The sequence below is a fragment of the Lagopus leucura genome, unplaced genomic scaffold (genome assembly GCF_019238085.1).
Source record: "Lagopus leucura isolate 7727_CA_CO unplaced genomic scaffold, USGS_WTPT01 Super-Scaffold_100110, whole genome shotgun sequence".
Lineage (NCBI taxonomy): Eukaryota > Metazoa > Chordata > Aves > Galliformes > Phasianidae > Lagopus > Lagopus leucura.
The window spans coordinates 246,203-262,787 of record NW_024962326.1 but is presented as its reverse complement, the minus strand read 5'-3'; the positions used below and the strand labels follow the sequence as shown (position 1 = coordinate 262,787).

The 16,585-nt window shown below is 50.1% G+C and overlaps 2 protein-coding genes across 2 annotated transcripts in view; both read left to right on the top strand.

Moving 5' to 3' along the window:
- The first annotated feature begins 1,456 nt into the window (after positions 1–1,456).
- LOC122188992 (keratin, type II cytoskeletal 6B-like) lies at positions 1,457–7,705 on the top strand. Its single transcript, XM_042887748.1, has 9 exons — positions 1,457–2,008; positions 3,225–3,439; positions 4,400–4,460; positions 4,701–4,796; positions 5,538–5,702; positions 6,068–6,193; positions 6,520–6,740; positions 7,175–7,203; positions 7,320–7,705. The coding sequence occupies exons 1-9, from the start codon at positions 1,457–1,459 to the stop codon at positions 7,703–7,705; spliced, it is 1,851 nt and encodes a 616-aa protein (XP_042743682.1).
- Positions 7,706–12,059: 4,354 nt separating this feature from the next.
- The window catches only part of LOC122188999 (keratin, type II cytoskeletal 5-like), a 4,938-nt gene continuing 412 nt past the window's right edge, over positions 12,060–16,585 (top strand). Inside the window, exons 1-9 of the mRNA XM_042887759.1 lie at positions 12,060–12,743; positions 13,521–13,741; positions 14,222–14,282; positions 14,756–14,851; positions 14,965–15,129; positions 15,240–15,365; positions 15,923–16,143; positions 16,264–16,298; positions 16,527–16,585. The exon at positions 16,527–16,585 is cut by the window's right edge and continues 412 nt beyond it. Of these exons, the coding sequence (XP_042743693.1) occupies positions 12,060–12,743; positions 13,521–13,741; positions 14,222–14,282; positions 14,756–14,851; positions 14,965–15,129; positions 15,240–15,365; positions 15,923–16,143; positions 16,264–16,298; positions 16,527–16,585 (1,668 nt within the window). The remainder of the gene's footprint in view (positions 12,744–13,520; positions 13,742–14,221; positions 14,283–14,755; positions 14,852–14,964; positions 15,130–15,239; positions 15,366–15,922; positions 16,144–16,263; positions 16,299–16,526) is intronic.

The window sequence follows — 16,585 nt, the reverse complement described above, 5'->3', positions numbered from 1 at the left end:
ATGACGTGGAGACAGCAGAGCCCAAAAGCCCATTTCCTTCCTCCAGCTATCACGACCTCATGTATGGAATTACATCTCATCACTAAACTTGCACCTTCATTTCTCAGACCAATGTGGCTACAATAGAGCTACAACGTGATTAAAATTGCATTTCATGCATCATTTCAACCCACTCTGAGATCTGTAAAAAAGAATAGAAAGACCTTTAACTGGGGAGACACCACAAATATTCTAAATTACCATAATTCCTTTGCATTATTTTCTCATTTGAGACAATCCATTTTAAGTACACAATCCCATTGTCTAGGAATCCTCCCAGAACCAGGAAATTTTGCCCTAGCAAAAATGCAAAACCTTCTTCGGGCACACTATGCAATCACTTGTGCTTCTGTGATTAGACTCCTTTGTTAAGGCAAAAAAAAAAAAAAAAAAAAAAAAAAGAAAAAAAGAAAAAAAAAAAGAAAAGAAAAAGCACTTTATTTGTTTCCAAGCAAATTCAAAACTCTTTTTAAGAATTTTAATTAAGAAGACAAGGTGCTTTCTCATTAACAGATATCACTTGAATAATTTAACGTCCAATAGGCGTGTCGCAGGAATAAGAGGAAAAATGTTCACTCTGGCCAACATGGCTCAACCTGTCTGAAATGTCTCTCTTCATTGCTTTGTTGCATCTCCAGGTATTCACTGGTCCCATCGCACCCAGACACCGAGCACAGCCTCCCCTTCCCTAAGCACATCATTCAGCACAAAATGCTCTTCCGATGGGCACCTTGATTTCTTGCCCATGAACCCCCTCTCCAGAGCATCCCCCCCATGACCAAACTCAATACAAACACAGAATGCTCCATTGGCTCCACCACCAACCCCTTGCTCTGCTCTTATCCCATCCAGGTTTGACCCGACACAGCTGCAAGCATCCACCTTGGAGAGCCATGGCCGTGCACTGAGGTGCAGAAACGCGTGTACTGATGGAACCGCCTCCTGCTCCATTGTCCATTGCTCAAGAGCTGCCCAGAGACCCTGGCTGGGTGTTCTGCAGGAGGTCCTGGAATGTAATTAAACGCCGTGGTGAAACCGAACAGTAAACAAGCCATGAATAAAAACCCCTTGAATTATTTTGCTAAACTATAATTACACAATAAGGAAGCAGATTAATTAAGTAAAATATAAGTCCTGAAACTGAAGCTTGCAAGCAAAGCAGTTTATTTTAATTTCCACATTATTTCATATGAGATGGAAGTGTTTGCTGTGGGTTGGAAATGTTGGAAGCCATTCCTTGCTGCCAGGCAGACCAAACCCAGTGGATAAATTAAATTTTTGCATCTCAGGCACCTCCTGGAACGTATATAAGGAGCTGGGCTGCACCTGGGAGCAGCCACAGGAGATCTCCTCGCGCTCCTCTCTCGCTCCTCCACTTTCTTCCATCACCGTTGCTCCCGTCCCCGTGTGCCGCAGCATGAGCCGGCAGTGCTACACCTCCAGCTCGCTGCTGGGCCGACGTGGCTTCTCTTCAGCCTCCGCTGTCTGCGGTCTGGGCAGGGCAGGCAGCAGCTCAGCCTCGGTGTGCCAACCGGCGGCACGGCGCTGCGGGTTGGGTGGCTTCAGCAGCCGGAGTGTCTGTGACCTGGGCCGTGGGCAGAGGATTTCCTTCGGAGGAAGCTGCCGTAGCGCAGCGTACGGAGCGGGCAGCGTGGGACGATGCGGCGCTGCCTATGGCGGAGGTCGCTTTGGCGTGGGCACGGTGGTGGGGTTCGGTAACTGCGGAGGCTATGGGGGCCTGGGCGGCTACAGAGGCCTTGGGGATGGCGTGGCGATGGGCGGCTATGGCGGAGGCATCAGCATCGGGCTTGGAGGAGGTCGATCAGAAGGGATCCGCGGTGTCAGCATCCACCCGGAGCTCCTCAAGCCCCTGTGCGTGGGGGTGGACCCTGAGGAGTGCCAGGTGCGGACCCACGAGAAGGAGCAGATCAAGAACCTCAACAACCAGTTCGCCTGCTTCATCGACAAGGTGAGCCTGCGGATAACGTGACACCAATGGCTCCCAGTGCAGGCACTGCTTGGATCCCAGCCCTTCTGCTGTGCCCCTTGATGGCCACCAGCCTGCAAAATGGCTCAGTTGGGGTCAGCAGCAAGCCAAAGCTTGTGGGACAAAGGAGGGAGATGCTGAGATGACCTTGGAGGTCTTCTCCAACCTATGCCATGTGCGATTGGCAGTTGCTCTCCTACCTCTACAAACACCAAAGAAACACCTTGGAGATGCTCAAGACCATGGATGGGGCCTGGGCAACAGATGGAGAGGTGGGACCAGCCCAAGGCAAGGGGTGGGGATGGGGGGTTTTTGAGGACCCTTCCAACCCAACCATTCTATGGTTCTATGATCTTTAAAGTCCTTTCCAACACAACAATCCTCTGGATCTATGGTTCTATGATTCTGTGATATGGTTGGATCATTAAGGTCCCATCCAATCCAAACTATTCTATAGTTCTATGACATCTGTATTCTTAAAGCTGTTCACTTCACCCTGCAGAGAGAGAAAGATGGAGGTCTAGCTAAAATGAGGTCAACTTTAATTTCTCTGTCCACTGTGTCAATGAAAGGATTTGGTGATTTCCTAAACAAACATCATTTATCATTACTATCTTAGCTGAGCCTAAGGGACTTTCATTGCTGCTTAGGGGTGTGTTATGGAAAATGATTTTTCAGATGACAGAGGATTCTTTGCCCCATCCAGGCTCAGATTTCCCTGTGAGCTGTTCCGCAGCTGAGAAAAACAAACCCATGTAAAGGAGCCACCCTATTTCCTCCCGCTGAAAAATGACTTATTCATGATCCATAAAGGTTCCCAAGTACTTAGAGAGCTCTTTAATCTAGAAGTGAAAGGCACGATAAGTACCCGTGGTTAGAGCTTCAATCAGATGCATTCAAATGAGCTCTTGGATGGAGCTTTCAGCACTGGGAGAGCTCGTTCCTGGAATCAGCTTGTCAGAGCAGGAAGGGATCCTTCCTCAGTAGTGCTTTGCTCAAACAGATCATTGGGTTCCACATGGAGCAAGCATGCGGGCGTTGTTCAGCCCTGGGCTGGGAGATGATGCCCTTAGCACTCAGGCTGCCCTTAACCACTTGCCTTTTAGTTTTTTTCTTATGTTCTGCAAGCAGAGGAACCAAAGTGCCTTTGCCCAAGATAAGAGAGGCCAGGTGACTTTCACATCTCTCCCTTCTGCAGGTCCGGCTGCTGGAGCAGCAGAACAAGGTGCTGACCACCAAGTGGGAGCTGCTGCAGCAGTACGTCCTGCCGGCATCCCGGCGCAACCTGGAGCCCGTCTTCGAGAATTTCATCTGCAACCTGAGGAAGCAGCTGGAGTGCGTGCTGGGGGAGCGAGAGAGGCTGGAGAACGAGGAGCGTTGCCTGCGGGACCTGGTGCAGGAATACAAGTGCAAGTAAGCAGAGTGCAAAGGGGAGGCGGAGGGTGCTGGTTGCTTTTCAGAGCATGAAGCTAATGCATCGGTCCATGAGTCTAAAAGCTTGGGCAGAGAGCAGGTGTCTGTGTTGGAGTTCCATTGCCTCACACCCAAGACTTGCAATGTACCCATAGGAGGGGACAGGGAGCTCCTTTCCTCACCCTGATACTCCTGTACACAGCAGTTTGCCATATCAGTCTTCCCACTTCACCAAACTCTGTGCTTCTGGTGCTGCCCCTGCCCACAGAACCCTTCATCCACATCATCCCCACTGGGTTCATTCATTCTTCTCAGAGGAAATGTGGGAGCAGCTTTTTGATCTATGATGCAGATGTTCCTTAATTGCTCCCTGTGTGCTATGCTCAGCCATAACCAGGACGCTTGGTGGCTGGTTATGTGTAGCCAGGATGAAAGAGTCTTCTCCAAAGAGCTTACAGCCAAGCTCTCAGAAGTTTTCTCTCACTCAGTGAGGTCAGACTTATCCTGTGAAAGTTCTTCTCAGACCCAATTACTCGGGCATTACGCACTGTCTCTGCTCTCATTGCAAATGGGAATTGCACGGCTTGCTCAAGCTCCTGACCCCCCCTGGAGCATTTTGGCCACATTCTGCCCATAAACTCTCAGAGCAGAGTCCTGGATGCTTTCAAAAAACCTCACAGGGTTAGAAGGAGCACACCCAGCCTTCAGCTCGGTGCACAGTTTTGCACCTCTTGTGGTTTCGCCTGTCTTGCTGCCACCTCACACCAGCCACTGATACTGCTGGCGTGGGCTATTTAGAAGTGCTGAACATAGCCAAGCAGGGAGGAAAAATAACAACAAAGCAAAAAACAAATTTGAGATGCAAAATAAACAGGGAGAGGTCCTTGCTTTAACCATGCTGGGCTGTGGAGATGGGACCCCCAGCACTCAGCAGCCCCCTCCCTCTGTTTTCCAACACAGGTATGAAGATGAGATCAACAAGCGCACGGCAGCGGAGAATGAGTTCGTGGTGCTGAAGAAGGTGAGCAAAACCTGGGGGAGAAATGCAAAGCCACAGCACTGCCTGAGCAGGGGAAGCCCAACATAGAGGTGACCCAAGGAATGTGCAGAACCTCATCAGGTTTTAAGCACGGATAATGCAAATCCAGGTAGAGTCAGGGGTTGGCCACAGCGAGAGTCCTGCAAAGCTAACTGAAAATGAGCTTGGGCACAGCCCTTGGTTCTTTTCCCTCTTTTGACCCAACACATGGTTTCTCTTCAGGATGTGGACTGCCTCTACCTGACCAAGGAAGAGTTGGAGGTGCGGGTTGGTCTCCTGCGGCAGCAGCTGGAGTTCCTCAAGTGCATCTATGCTGAGGTAAGAGCTGCTCGCCCACTGCCCCAGGCTCTGAGAGCAAAACCAACACAAGGAAAGGTGTCTTCTCCTAAAATCCTAGAACCACAGCCCCCCAAAAAGTCCCTATCGCTATATATGGGCCTGGTAATGACACTTAGATGCTTTGGTTGTCTGCCACACTGCTGGCTGCAAAGGGAGAGACCTTTTGCATGAAAAAAAGCCCCTCAAATTTGCATCCAATCCATGACTAGGAGCCACTGAAAAGCCTTGATCTTGAAAACCCAGATTATTTTTAGCATTTCACTTTTTTAGCTGGATATGTCAACATCTTTTAGTGGAAGTAATGCTTTCACCTAAAATGCTTTCACCTACCAAAACACAGGGGATGCTTGGTGCTTGCTCTCCACCTTTTCTAACCAACACTTCCCAGCAGCCTGCAGGCATTGGGCCCAAAGCACTTACCCCAGGGGATGCCCAGCCCAAACATCTGCTGGCACAGTCACAATGCTGAGCTGCAACCCAGCGAGTCACTCCAGCTGGGTTGCTTTGCTCCTTCAGGCAATCCCATGTCGTGCTATCACAGCAAGTCCCAGCTGTTGGGAGCCAGTCAGCTGCCTGAAGGATCCTGTGTCCCAGTTGGGCATCAATAGGACGACTGTCCCTAGTTGTCCCCAAGACTCCTTCTTCCCTTCAGACCCTTTAGCTGAGGTGTGGCCCTGGGACTGGCATGGGAAAGGGAATGACCTGTGGTGGATCTTGCAGGAAAGAGCACAGATGGACTGCCAGCTGTGTGACACTTCGGTCATCGTGCAAATGGACAACAGCCGGGACCTGGACATGGAGGGCATCATCAAAAGCGTGGAGTGCTGCTATGAGGAGATTGCCCAGAAGAGCAAGGCTGAAGTAGAGGCTTTCTACCAGACCAGAGTGAGTACTGCACAAGTGGCTATGAAACCCTCCACCAACAAAACACCGAGGAGCACTTCTGTCCTGCGCAACACAGCTCAAACCCATCCCTTGGTGTTCAGGCACTGTAGTTTAGTTTGATAAAGAAAAATGTGCCAAAAAGAAACCCAATCAACCATAACTATTGCATCTGAAGAATTTCCCACAAAAACAGAACGTCATGATCTCCTCTTGCACACCCATCAGGAGCACCGCCCCCTTCCCAAAGTGCCCACATAAGGTCCCATCTCAGTGCTACCTTGGAGTGTTGCTGCAGCTCCAGAGAGTTGTCCCCTTCCCTGCAAGGAGTGATTCCTAGTGTAATGTTGTCCCCTTCCCATGCACAGCTGGAAGAGCTCCACAGCAGCCGGGGCAAGTTCTGTGATGACCTACGGAACAACCAGAGTGAGATAGCTGAACTGAACCGCATGATCCAGAAGCTGCAGTGTGAATCAGATAATGTGAAGAAACAGGTGGGTGAAGAGCTGAGCACTGCACATGAGGTAGGGTGCAAAGGAACCCCAAGCCCCAGCTCCAGCCTGGATGTGTCATCATGCTTCTCTAGGTGGCCACCTAGCAGAATCCAGTTGGTTTGTCTCTACCAGAAATAATGGTGTCTGCATATTTGCTACAGCGCAGTCAACACATCCATTCCCTTCATCCTCCAGTGCATGGCCACTGCAGGCGCCCAATCAAAATCTAGGTTTCTCCACAAGTTTCTAGCTGGGAAACAAGGGGGGAAACTTGCAGCCCTGCCAAAGTCTGTGTTGCTATCTCAGCCACTTGTTGCCATTCACAGATCGCAGCTCTGCAGACAGCCATCTGTGACGCTGAGCAGCGCGGTGACTGCGCCCTCAAAGATGCACGGCAGAAGCTGGTGGACCTGCAGACAGCTCTGCAGCAGGCCAAGGACAAGATGGCGTGTCTGCTGAGGGACTACCAGGAGCTGCTGAACGTCAAGCTGGCCCTGGACATCGAGATTGCGACCTACAGGACTCTGCTGGAAGGAGAAGAGAGCAGGTGGGAGCATGCCCAGCTGCAGCTTGCAGCAAAACCCAAGAGGAGAGGGAGTGGGGAATGCTGGGTGGCTGCAGTTCCCCAGGAGTGCAAAGAAGAGCTCCTTCCCATCTCCTTGTGGGTACAAAGAGGAGCATTGCTCCTTCCCATCTCCCCATGGTGTAGAGAGGAGCATTGCTCCCACCCCCCTCTCTCCCACTCAATGCAGCTGCATCGCACTGCTGGAGGACGGACAGACAGGAATGTGACATTCCGCCACCTGTGGGTTTTCGGGTCCAATCTGCAGCAGTTCAGTGCCAATGCAGACAACCCCTGGGAACACAGACAAGCTGAAGTACCCCCAGGATTTCTAAGACTGGGCAGCATCTCCATGTGCATGCATGTCTGGGGAGCATCCCCTTAAGCACATCTCTGAGACATTGCTTTGTTTTTTACAGGATATGCACTGGCAACCCTGTGAGCGTAGGTAAGCCGGCCAAGCGCCTCCCTTTGTAAGCCAGTAACCCCTTTCATTCCCTTTTACACTTCACACAACCTACCTGTGTGCTGCTCAGCAGTGACCAGACCCTTGTTTTCCTGCAGCCGTGGTCAGCGGCGGCGGCACGGTCGGTGAGTGCCGATCCCTATCCGGAATCGGTGGCAAATGCTCTGTGAAGACCGGAGCCAGCTCGGGGCTGGGTGGAGTGGTCTCATCCTTTGGGGTCAGCAGTGCTGGGTTCAGTGCTCGCAGCGTGGACTGCGTCCCCAGAGTGGGGGGTGGCTTTGGGGCCCGGAGTGCAGCCAGCTGTGTGGGGCGCGAGGTGCTGACCGGTGCCGATGGGCTGCAGTGTGCAGCCGGTGTGGGCAATCTGGTGTGTGCTGGAGTGGAGCAGTGCAGCCCTGGGGCTGTCATCATCCCAGGGGCGGGGGTGTGTGGAGGGGGCAGCCGGTACAGCACGGCCGTGCGCGTGGTCAGAACGAGCCGGTAGGTGGGCAGAACCGCATTGTATTGAGAAAGAATCAGCATTTCTGCAGTAAAACAGTATTCCCCTTCCTTCTAACAGCTGAATCACACAAGCATGCATTGCACACGCAGTAAGGTCGGTAGCTCTGCCAGAAACATGGTGGTTTTTTTGAATGGTCACCACCCACCTTCTCTCACATGGTGCTCTGGGGGTCAGCGGACCCCCAGGTCTCAGGCAGGCGAGATTTGCATTTCAGCCTGCTGCCTTCATGGCTCTTTCTGCTCAGCCCCTTTTCCAAGGGATTTTCTGTCCCCTCACACAGCAATTGCAAAAGAACAAAAAATTCGCTCATCAGAAAGAGCAGCCACATCTTACACTGCCCCAGATGAAGCTGCATCTATTATTTAGCTCCTTTAATGACACCTGAAAATCCAATTTTTCCTGTTTACGAGAGGGTTGGTAATGGTTATGTAAATGGGTCCAAGTTGCTACACCAGGTTTGGTAGAGCAGATTTTAATTACATGCCGACGAGCACCTTATATTTCTGTAGTTAAATGCATGCATTGTTTTTCTTGTGTGTGTACCAGATAGATGGATTTAACGCTTTTAATGTGTAAGTGAACAGTTGATTACCCTTCGCTTACTCCAGACTTTCAGCTGTACCTTCAATAAACTACATGCATTATTCAAGCCGTGCTCCACAGGTTTCATTTCCCTCCCAACATTACCAAAGCAGCGACGTCTTCTCAGACATGAACCTCCAAATGGGTGGAGTTTGTAGTTTGCAAAGCTTTAACTAAGTCCTTAGACGCTGCCTGCTCTCCTTCCCCATGCATTTTTGCATAGCCCTGTTCCATCAGAGGTGAGCAAATGCACAGCATTACTTGGGACATTGGGATCTCACACGCTGCAGGCAGAACACAAGGCAGGCAGAACCTTCTTTAAAACAATTGGCGCAAAAAAAAAAAAAAAAAAAATCCCACACCCCACCCCTGAAACCCTCTCACAAGAGCAGGTTAATTTCTAAATGAAACAGATGTCTGTCTTTGCAAAGCATAGCACCAGTGGTGTCCTCAAGCACCACGCCTTTAAAGCACACAGCCTGCACCAGGGTCTGCAGGATGCACAGGGAAGCATGAGCCCTCAGTGCCCTTTTAGGCAGTTGAGATTGGGTGATTTCAGGCTCCCCATCCCTCTGCTCTGTGCTGGGCTCCTGTTCCCAAGGCACCGTACCCCTGGAAGGTCCCCACAGCACAGCTGGATACACAGCTGGATGCCAGGAAAACCGCCATCCCCACAGGTGCAGAGGGATTGCATTGTTCCTTCCCATCTTCCCATCAGTTAATAGTGGAGCATTGCTTCTTCCTATCTCCCATGGGTGCAGAGAGGGGCTTTGTTCCTTCCCATCTCCCAGAGGTGTGGAGGGAACATCGCTTCTTCCCATCTCCCCATTCCCAAATGCATGGTGCCTCCTGGAAAATCTCACAGAACAGCTGGTATAGTTTGCTGTGTGGGTGCTTTGCACAGCTGGATGCATACCTGGATGTGGACAAATCAGCCATCACCAAAGCCCCCTCCTTCCCCCCACTCTCCTGGGTGGGGGGACCACCAAACCCCCCCGGGACATCTCTGCTTTGAGTTTCCCTTTGGAGAAACCCATTTGGAAGCAGATCAGGGTGCAGGCAGGTTAATTTACCTTTATAATGCAAGCTGAAGAGGAGTGAGTGTTGCAATTTATTTCCCGATCCACTTCCTTGGTTTCACTGCTGACTCATGGCTTGTCTGCCCCATCCTTCCTGCATCTCGCTCCACAGCTGGGGAAGCAAAACCGTCCAGGCTTGGTCTGCCCATAGTTTCCACCAGGGGTAACCACCTCTGCTGCCTTCATGTTGCATTTGGGCTTGCTGTGTCTTGCAGGGATTTTCTGCTGGGAAGCAAGGAGGTTCTATGGGATGTGCTCACCTTGGAGCTGATGGCTGACTAATTTTTAGTGAACTGCATGGCTTAGCAGAAATCTGGGCTGTGGAGTGGTGGAATCCAAAATAATTATCCCTTGCAGAAAAGGCAAAACCCACCCAGCTAAAGACAGTATCTTCCCAAATGGTTATCTATGGCTGTTCTGATTCAGTGTTCACAACTTGGACTCCATCTTGTTCGTATGTAAAACATCCAAACAAGCTGCTGGTGCCCCAGCAGCTCATAGTTTATGTTGATCACTTCCCTGCAAAGAAAAACTGCACCACCAACCAGTTGCTCCCCATGGTACCAAAGCAGCCTGGCATCTCTCACATTTCTGGGTAAAAACCTTTCATCAACTCTGCCCTTCTCAACTCTATCTATTGCAAAACCCATGGCTGCTTTCCTGAAGGAGAAGAAAAGGTCAGGAGTCCAGGTGTAGGATTTTGGGGGCTATTTTGGGGCTAAATCTTGCAGGATGTCACTCTAGATGTGAACCTTTGTGGGAGCTGATCTGAAGGGACAGATGTGAAAAGCCACATCTGGGTGTGGAGCCCATGACCAACAAGAAATGGGGCCTTTCTTCCAGCCCTCGCATCGCTCGCATGCCTTGCAGACAGTGGGCTGAAGGGAGAAGAGTGTGGGAGCCCCAGCTGACAATTCCCTCTTTCTTCTGGTGGCCGCACCCTTAATGCCATTATATTCATTCAGCTATAATATCTGATCCGAACCCGTTTGTCAGCTTCAGGACAATCAGCCTTCACTGGGGTCAAGCCAGTATGAAGACAATCTAATTTTCCCATCACATGGAGGCTTTGAATTTTATGCAAATAATGAAGGCAATGGGTGTTTGTGGATTTCAGTAGTATCTCAGGTTGCTTCAGCCCAGTGAGCAGCCCCAATGTGCTCCAGCCCAAGAATTTCAGTGGGAAATTCAGTGTGAGCAACCAACTCCCTTGGTCCGAGCCCAACTGGCAGCATTTCTCCAGGGATAATTGCAGATGTGGTCTCATGTATGCAGCAGAACACCAAGCACCTGCTTAATTTCTCTTCCAGTGGGACCTCAGCTCATGCTTAACAGCTCTGCAGTGCTGGGGCACATGAGCATATTGCACAGAGCATGTGGAATCCTGTCCTGCAAATGCAGAAGCAGATGTTTAAGCACCAGTCATGCACGCAGCATGGGATATCCACCAGAACAACAAGCTGAAAACTTAAATTTGAAGAATAAAATATTGCAAACACAGCAGTTCCCTAAAAACTGAGAGGCCAGAAAGTGCCACCACACCCCACCGGCTTTTCTCTTTTTTCCCAAGGACTTCAGAAAGTAAAATAACCAGAATTTGTGGGAGGATTCTTTTCATGCCAGTTAAATCTTTGCTTTTGGCAGCATTTTGAAAGGTTCAAAGATCTTTCAAAGCAATTGCAGCCTGTAAGAGAGCTAGAAACTCAAGACCGATTGCTCCTAGTGCTAAGCATGCAAATCACGCAGTTCCACAAATTTGGGCAAAATATTTTTTCAGAAAATTTGCCTCTTTCATTGGCACGTTTTTAGGTTGAGGTGCAAATGCATCACAACAACATCACCTGTAGGCTGGGAGCAGTGCAATGGACACCGCTGGGTGGATGGAGCTGTCTGATGGATTTGCTAGTATCGCCAGAAATGCATCGCAGAAAACTTGCCACAGATGAAATACCTGGCATAAAATGACCAAAATGTGAGATGACACTGAAATGCAGCAACTCAAAGGCAAATGATGGATTGGATCTCTCTGTGCTTGGGTCTGGATCAGCTCAGATTGGGTCTCTGCCTGACGAGTGTGAACAAAGACGACAGGAGAAGTCAGAGCCCTGAGGAGGTGTCAGTCCTCATGAACATCACTCCCTCACTGTGCCTTCATGCAGCAAAGTCCCATGCAATATTTATGTTCAGCTTTACTCATTTTAATTTCAGTGCCTTTCACTTGAGCTACTTTGGAGGAATCTCCACTAAGCTCTTTGGTGATCTACTGCATCTTAAATAAGGCAGGGGTATCTGGGTAGATATTTCTCTTCTTCATCTTTTTTTTTTGTTTCCTTTCTTTTGCTTCGTAGGGATGAAATAAAACAAGGCATCTGTGCAAGCATGCTTTGCACTAAGGCTGAGTGATTCTTGCCAGAAATCAGTTAGGTAATGCTTCTAGCTGAGCAGCTTCATGCTGTCTCCAAGAGGTGTGTTTGGGTGCAATCAGTTTAACAAGTTTCAATCAGACAGCTGGCTGCCTGGCACGTCAAAACCATGAAGGCTCTGAGTTGATCTCTGGACTTCCATGCAACCAAGCCCAGATCCTCAGAGGGATAAAAAGGGCCTCCCCCTGCTTGCTCCTCTCACAGAGCTGCCCACTCACAGATTGCTGCTCTTTATTGTGACCAGCTGCTGCCATGAGCCGGCAGACGTACAGCACCAGAGCTGGGGGTGGAGGGCGGTCGTACAGCGCTGCTTCAGCCATCGTTCCTGGGGGCAGCAGGGCTGGCTTTAGCTCGGTGTCAGTGTCACGATCTGGAGGAGGTGGTGGTGGCTTTGGAAGGCTCCTTGGAGGAGGAGGAGGTGGCGGCGGCGGTGGAGGTTTTGGCAGCAGGAGCCTCTACAGCCTTGGTGGTTCCAAGAGGATTTCCTTCGGTGTTGGAAGCAGCTTCCGGAGTGCTTTTGGAGGTGGTGGATCTGGCCTGGGAGGTGGCAGTGGTGGTGGCTTTGGTCTTGGTAGTGGTGGAGGGGGTGGCGGCCTTGGTCTTGGTCTTGGTGGTGGCGGAGGTGGCGGTGGCCTTGGACTTGGTCTTGGTGGAGGCGGAGGTGGTGGTGGTGGCTATGGCTTTGGTGGAGGTTCTGGTGGGCTTGGCTTTGGTGGAGCAGGAGGCATGGGGGGACTTGGAGGGCTGGGTGGTGGCAGGGCTTCCTTGGGGTTTGGTGGCCCTCCTGGCATGGGCACCATCCAAGAAGTGACAGTCAACCAGAGCCTGCTGGCACCCCTCAACCTGGAGATCGACCCCAACATCCAGCAGGTGCGCAAGGAGGAGAAGGAACAGATCAAGACCCTCAACAACAAGTTTGCTTCCTTCATTGACAAGGTGAGGTGTCATCAAGTGCTGTGGAACTGTTAGAGGGAGAAAGACAGAGCTGTATCTACAAAAATACGGCTTCAGGAATCTTCAGGCTCTTGCATGTTTCCTAAATATATGTCAAAAAGTGATATACTTCTCGACAGCTATAAGGCAGAAAATGAGATACTGAAAACTAGAGGCTTAGATTCAGGTTTTGTTCCTTGAAAATAAGACATACTAGTTCAAATATTAGTAAGCCAGTTGCTTAAGCAAGCTGTCTCTGTGGGGTATTATAGCGGAAGTGTGGGTCCTTATGTCCAGTTTTATTGCCTGCAAGCTAAAGCCCTTTTTGCATAAGCTCAAGTCCTTTCTTGGCTTTTCCTTGGATAAGTACCTTATATATAGTGTAAATGAGCAAGAGGCAAGGCAACTTAACTGCCTTTGACTTGTCTTGAAGTGCTCAGATCTTAGCTTTAATGAAGGAAGATAAATATCACCTACAAAGAAGGAAAAAAAGATTTTAAAGCAAGCAAGTGGTGAAGGAGCTGAACCCACATTTTGTGATGATTGCTCACCAGCTTGCTGAATTACACTGTCTCTCATTAGAACTGTCCATCAATGAGAAGTTTGCTTAGCTACTGGATAGGCTAACATAGCCCTAGATAGTCCAGGTGATATTGACAACTGGACTTAATGCTCCTGGTTTGGGATTTACTGTGTCTGTGCTGTGCATCAGTCTCAGTTACTGACTCTTGGCCATTGGCATTTATCTTCTGCTAACCCCTTTTACTTCCCAATGCCCAGGTTCGCTTCCTGGAGCAGCAGAACAAGGTGCTCGAGACAAAATGGACCCTCCTGCAGGACCAGAGTCAGAAAAACAGCACAGGCAAGAACAACCTGGACCCACTCTTTGAGGCTTACATCAATAACCTGAAGCGGCAGCTGGCCAACCTGCTGAGCGAGAGAGGACGCATGGACGGGGAGCTGAAGAACATGCAAGACCTTGTTGAGGATTTCAAGAACAAGTGAGTGCCTGTTTGGTGGCACATCCCCGCAGCCTGGGGTGAAATGTGATGCAAATGGTTCAGCTTAGCATTAGGCAGTAGGATTAGTCTCACTTAGAACTAGTTTTCTCAAGGACAAACATCTAGCCTGAGATATTCATCAAACTTTCTATGAGAAAGGGGAAAAAAGTGCTTTAGCCCATAACATGAGACCGGATGAACCTCCCTGTAAAGCATGGCTCTCATGCCGTGCCTCTCCCTTCAAAGCCCTTGCTGCCTGGCATGGCAGAAGAGTGCTCCAGCAACATTTCTCCAAGCAGAAAATGCAGGTTCAGCCAGGACGTGGCAACTTGTGATGAAACTTGCAAATGAAAATCATCTCAAGCTGCTTTATGTAAAATGTCACACTCAACCCAACTCATCTTGCAGTCCCACCTGTACAGCTGCTGTGCTTGCCGAAGTGTGACCTAGCACAGCTGTCCCTTTACTTTATTCCTGTAGGTATGAAGAGGAAATCAATCGACGCACAGCAGCAGAGAATGAATTTGTGGTGCTGAAGAAGGTGGGTGAGATGAATTGTATGAATGCCGAGCCATCCCAAAAAGTACACTAACAGATAGGAGATCTCATAGAGATGCATCCTCATCCTTTAAAGTGGTGTTATGGTTTTAGGAGAAAGGAAGGAAAGGAGCTGAAGGAGGATGAAAGTCAACTCTTGACACCAAACTATGCATTCATGCTTGCTTGAGCAGAATAGGTCATGTAGATACAAAGATGCTGAGCAATGCTGGGAAATGCATGCCCCAAGGCCAAATGGACTGCATGCTGTCCTTATCCTCTAGCAAGGTAACACCCAGCACTTCTCTTGGCCAAGAGATGTTTTCATGGTGGCCTTCCAGGAGCATGTGCCAACCACAGCTTCTCCAGTCATGCGTTACCACTGCAGCAGCCTGTCCCTGAGACTGACAAAATCTTGGTAGAGCCAAAGAAGAGATAACAGGCACTGTAGATGTCCCCACGGCTGTTCTTTTCCAGGATGTGGATGCTGCTTACATGAATAAGGTGGAGCTGGAGGCCAAGGTGGATGCTCTGACTGATGAACTCAACTTCCTCCGAGCCCTCTACGAGGCGGTACAGACACCCTCCTCCCCTGACTGTTCTGTCATCACTCCCAGGCAGTGACAGCCACTACAGATGGCATTTTCAAGGTAAGTGTAGCTGGGTTCCCATGTGCTTCCCCACAGGAGCTGGCTCAGCTCAGCACACAAACGTCTGACACTGCTGTCATCCTGTCCATGGACAACAACCGGGACCTGGACCTCAGCAGCATCATAGCTGAAGTCAAAGCACAGTATGAGGACATTGCCAACCGCAGCCGGGCTGAGGCGGAGGCTTGGTACCAAACCAAGGTGAGCATGCTTGTAGGTGTACTTGTGGGAAGAATTATTGCTGTCCCTGAGTGAGGTTGTCTGAGCCACCTGGACATCTCTGAATGTTTCCTCTTCCTTCTGAACCCCAGTATGAAGAGCTGCAGGCCACGGCTGGGAAGCATGGGGATGACTTGCGCAACACAAAGGGGGAGATTTCTGAGCTCAACCGGCTCATCCAGAGGATCCGAGCAGAGATAGAGAACACAAGGAACCAGGTAGGAATGGAAAAAGAGCCCCATTCTGGTGTCCCTAAGCATTACAGCTCTGCTTTCTGCCACCAAGTGCTGAACAGAGACATCAGCAGCTGCAGAGCATGATGTACTTGGAAGGGTATTGCTGTGTCATGCATCAAGCCAGGCTGGCTTTGCAACTGCAGGACTTTCACATATGGCTGACTGACCTCAGCCATAACCATTGTTCATGAAGACCCCAGCCAGAATGGTTTTCTTCCTTCACTGAATCATAGAATCACAGAATGTCTTGGGTTGGAAGGGACCTTGAAGATCACGGAACCATAGAATGGTTGGGTTGGAAGGGACCTTAAAGTCATAGAATCACAGAATGGTTGGGTTGGAAGGGACCTCAAAATCCCCTGTCCCACCCCCAGCCATGGACTGGTGCCACTCCTCCCTCCATCAGCGGGCCAGGGACTCATCCTTGGTTTTAAGCACCTCCAGGGAAGGAACACCCACAGCTTCTCCAGGAATTGTGTTGTCTTACTCTTACCCAAACAGAAAAGCAGAAGTCAGGATTCTCTGTTGTCCTCTTGCAGTGTGCCACCCTGCAAACAGCCATTGGAGACTCTGAGGAGCGTGGGGAGCTGGCTCTCAAGGATGCCAAGGCAAAGATGATGGAGCTGGAGGATGCCCTGCAGAAAGCCAAAGCCGATATGGCCCGGCAGCTGCGTGAGTACCAGGAGCTGATGAATGTCAAGCTGGCCCTGGACATTGAGATCGCGACCTACAGAAAGCTGCTGGAAGGCGAGGAGAGCAGGTGGGAGCAGAATCCCTGCAGAAATAAGTAGCAAATGTCACTTTACCACTCTGAGAGTGTTGGTCCCCTTGCCTGCATCTGCATTTTGCTCTAATGTCCCCTTTATTTGCCCTCCAACAGGCTGAGTGGAGAAGGACTCAACCCCATCGGCTACTGTAAGTACCACAGCGCATGTCTTCCTTGGGCCCATTGAGAATAAAGGAAAAGAGAGGTTTTACCCAACTGCTCCATATAAGACATTCAGAACCTACCAGAACCCTTAGTGACTTGGGGACAGAAGTTGGGTTCAGGACCTATGGGTCCAAGCCTTGATGGTGGTGCTTTCTGGAACTGGCTGACCACCAGATTAGATGTCCAACATTCTGTCTGTTTTTCCCTTGCAGCGGTGATCAGCTCCAGCTCTGGCACAGCTGGTGGAGGAGGAGGATTTGGTGGACTGAGC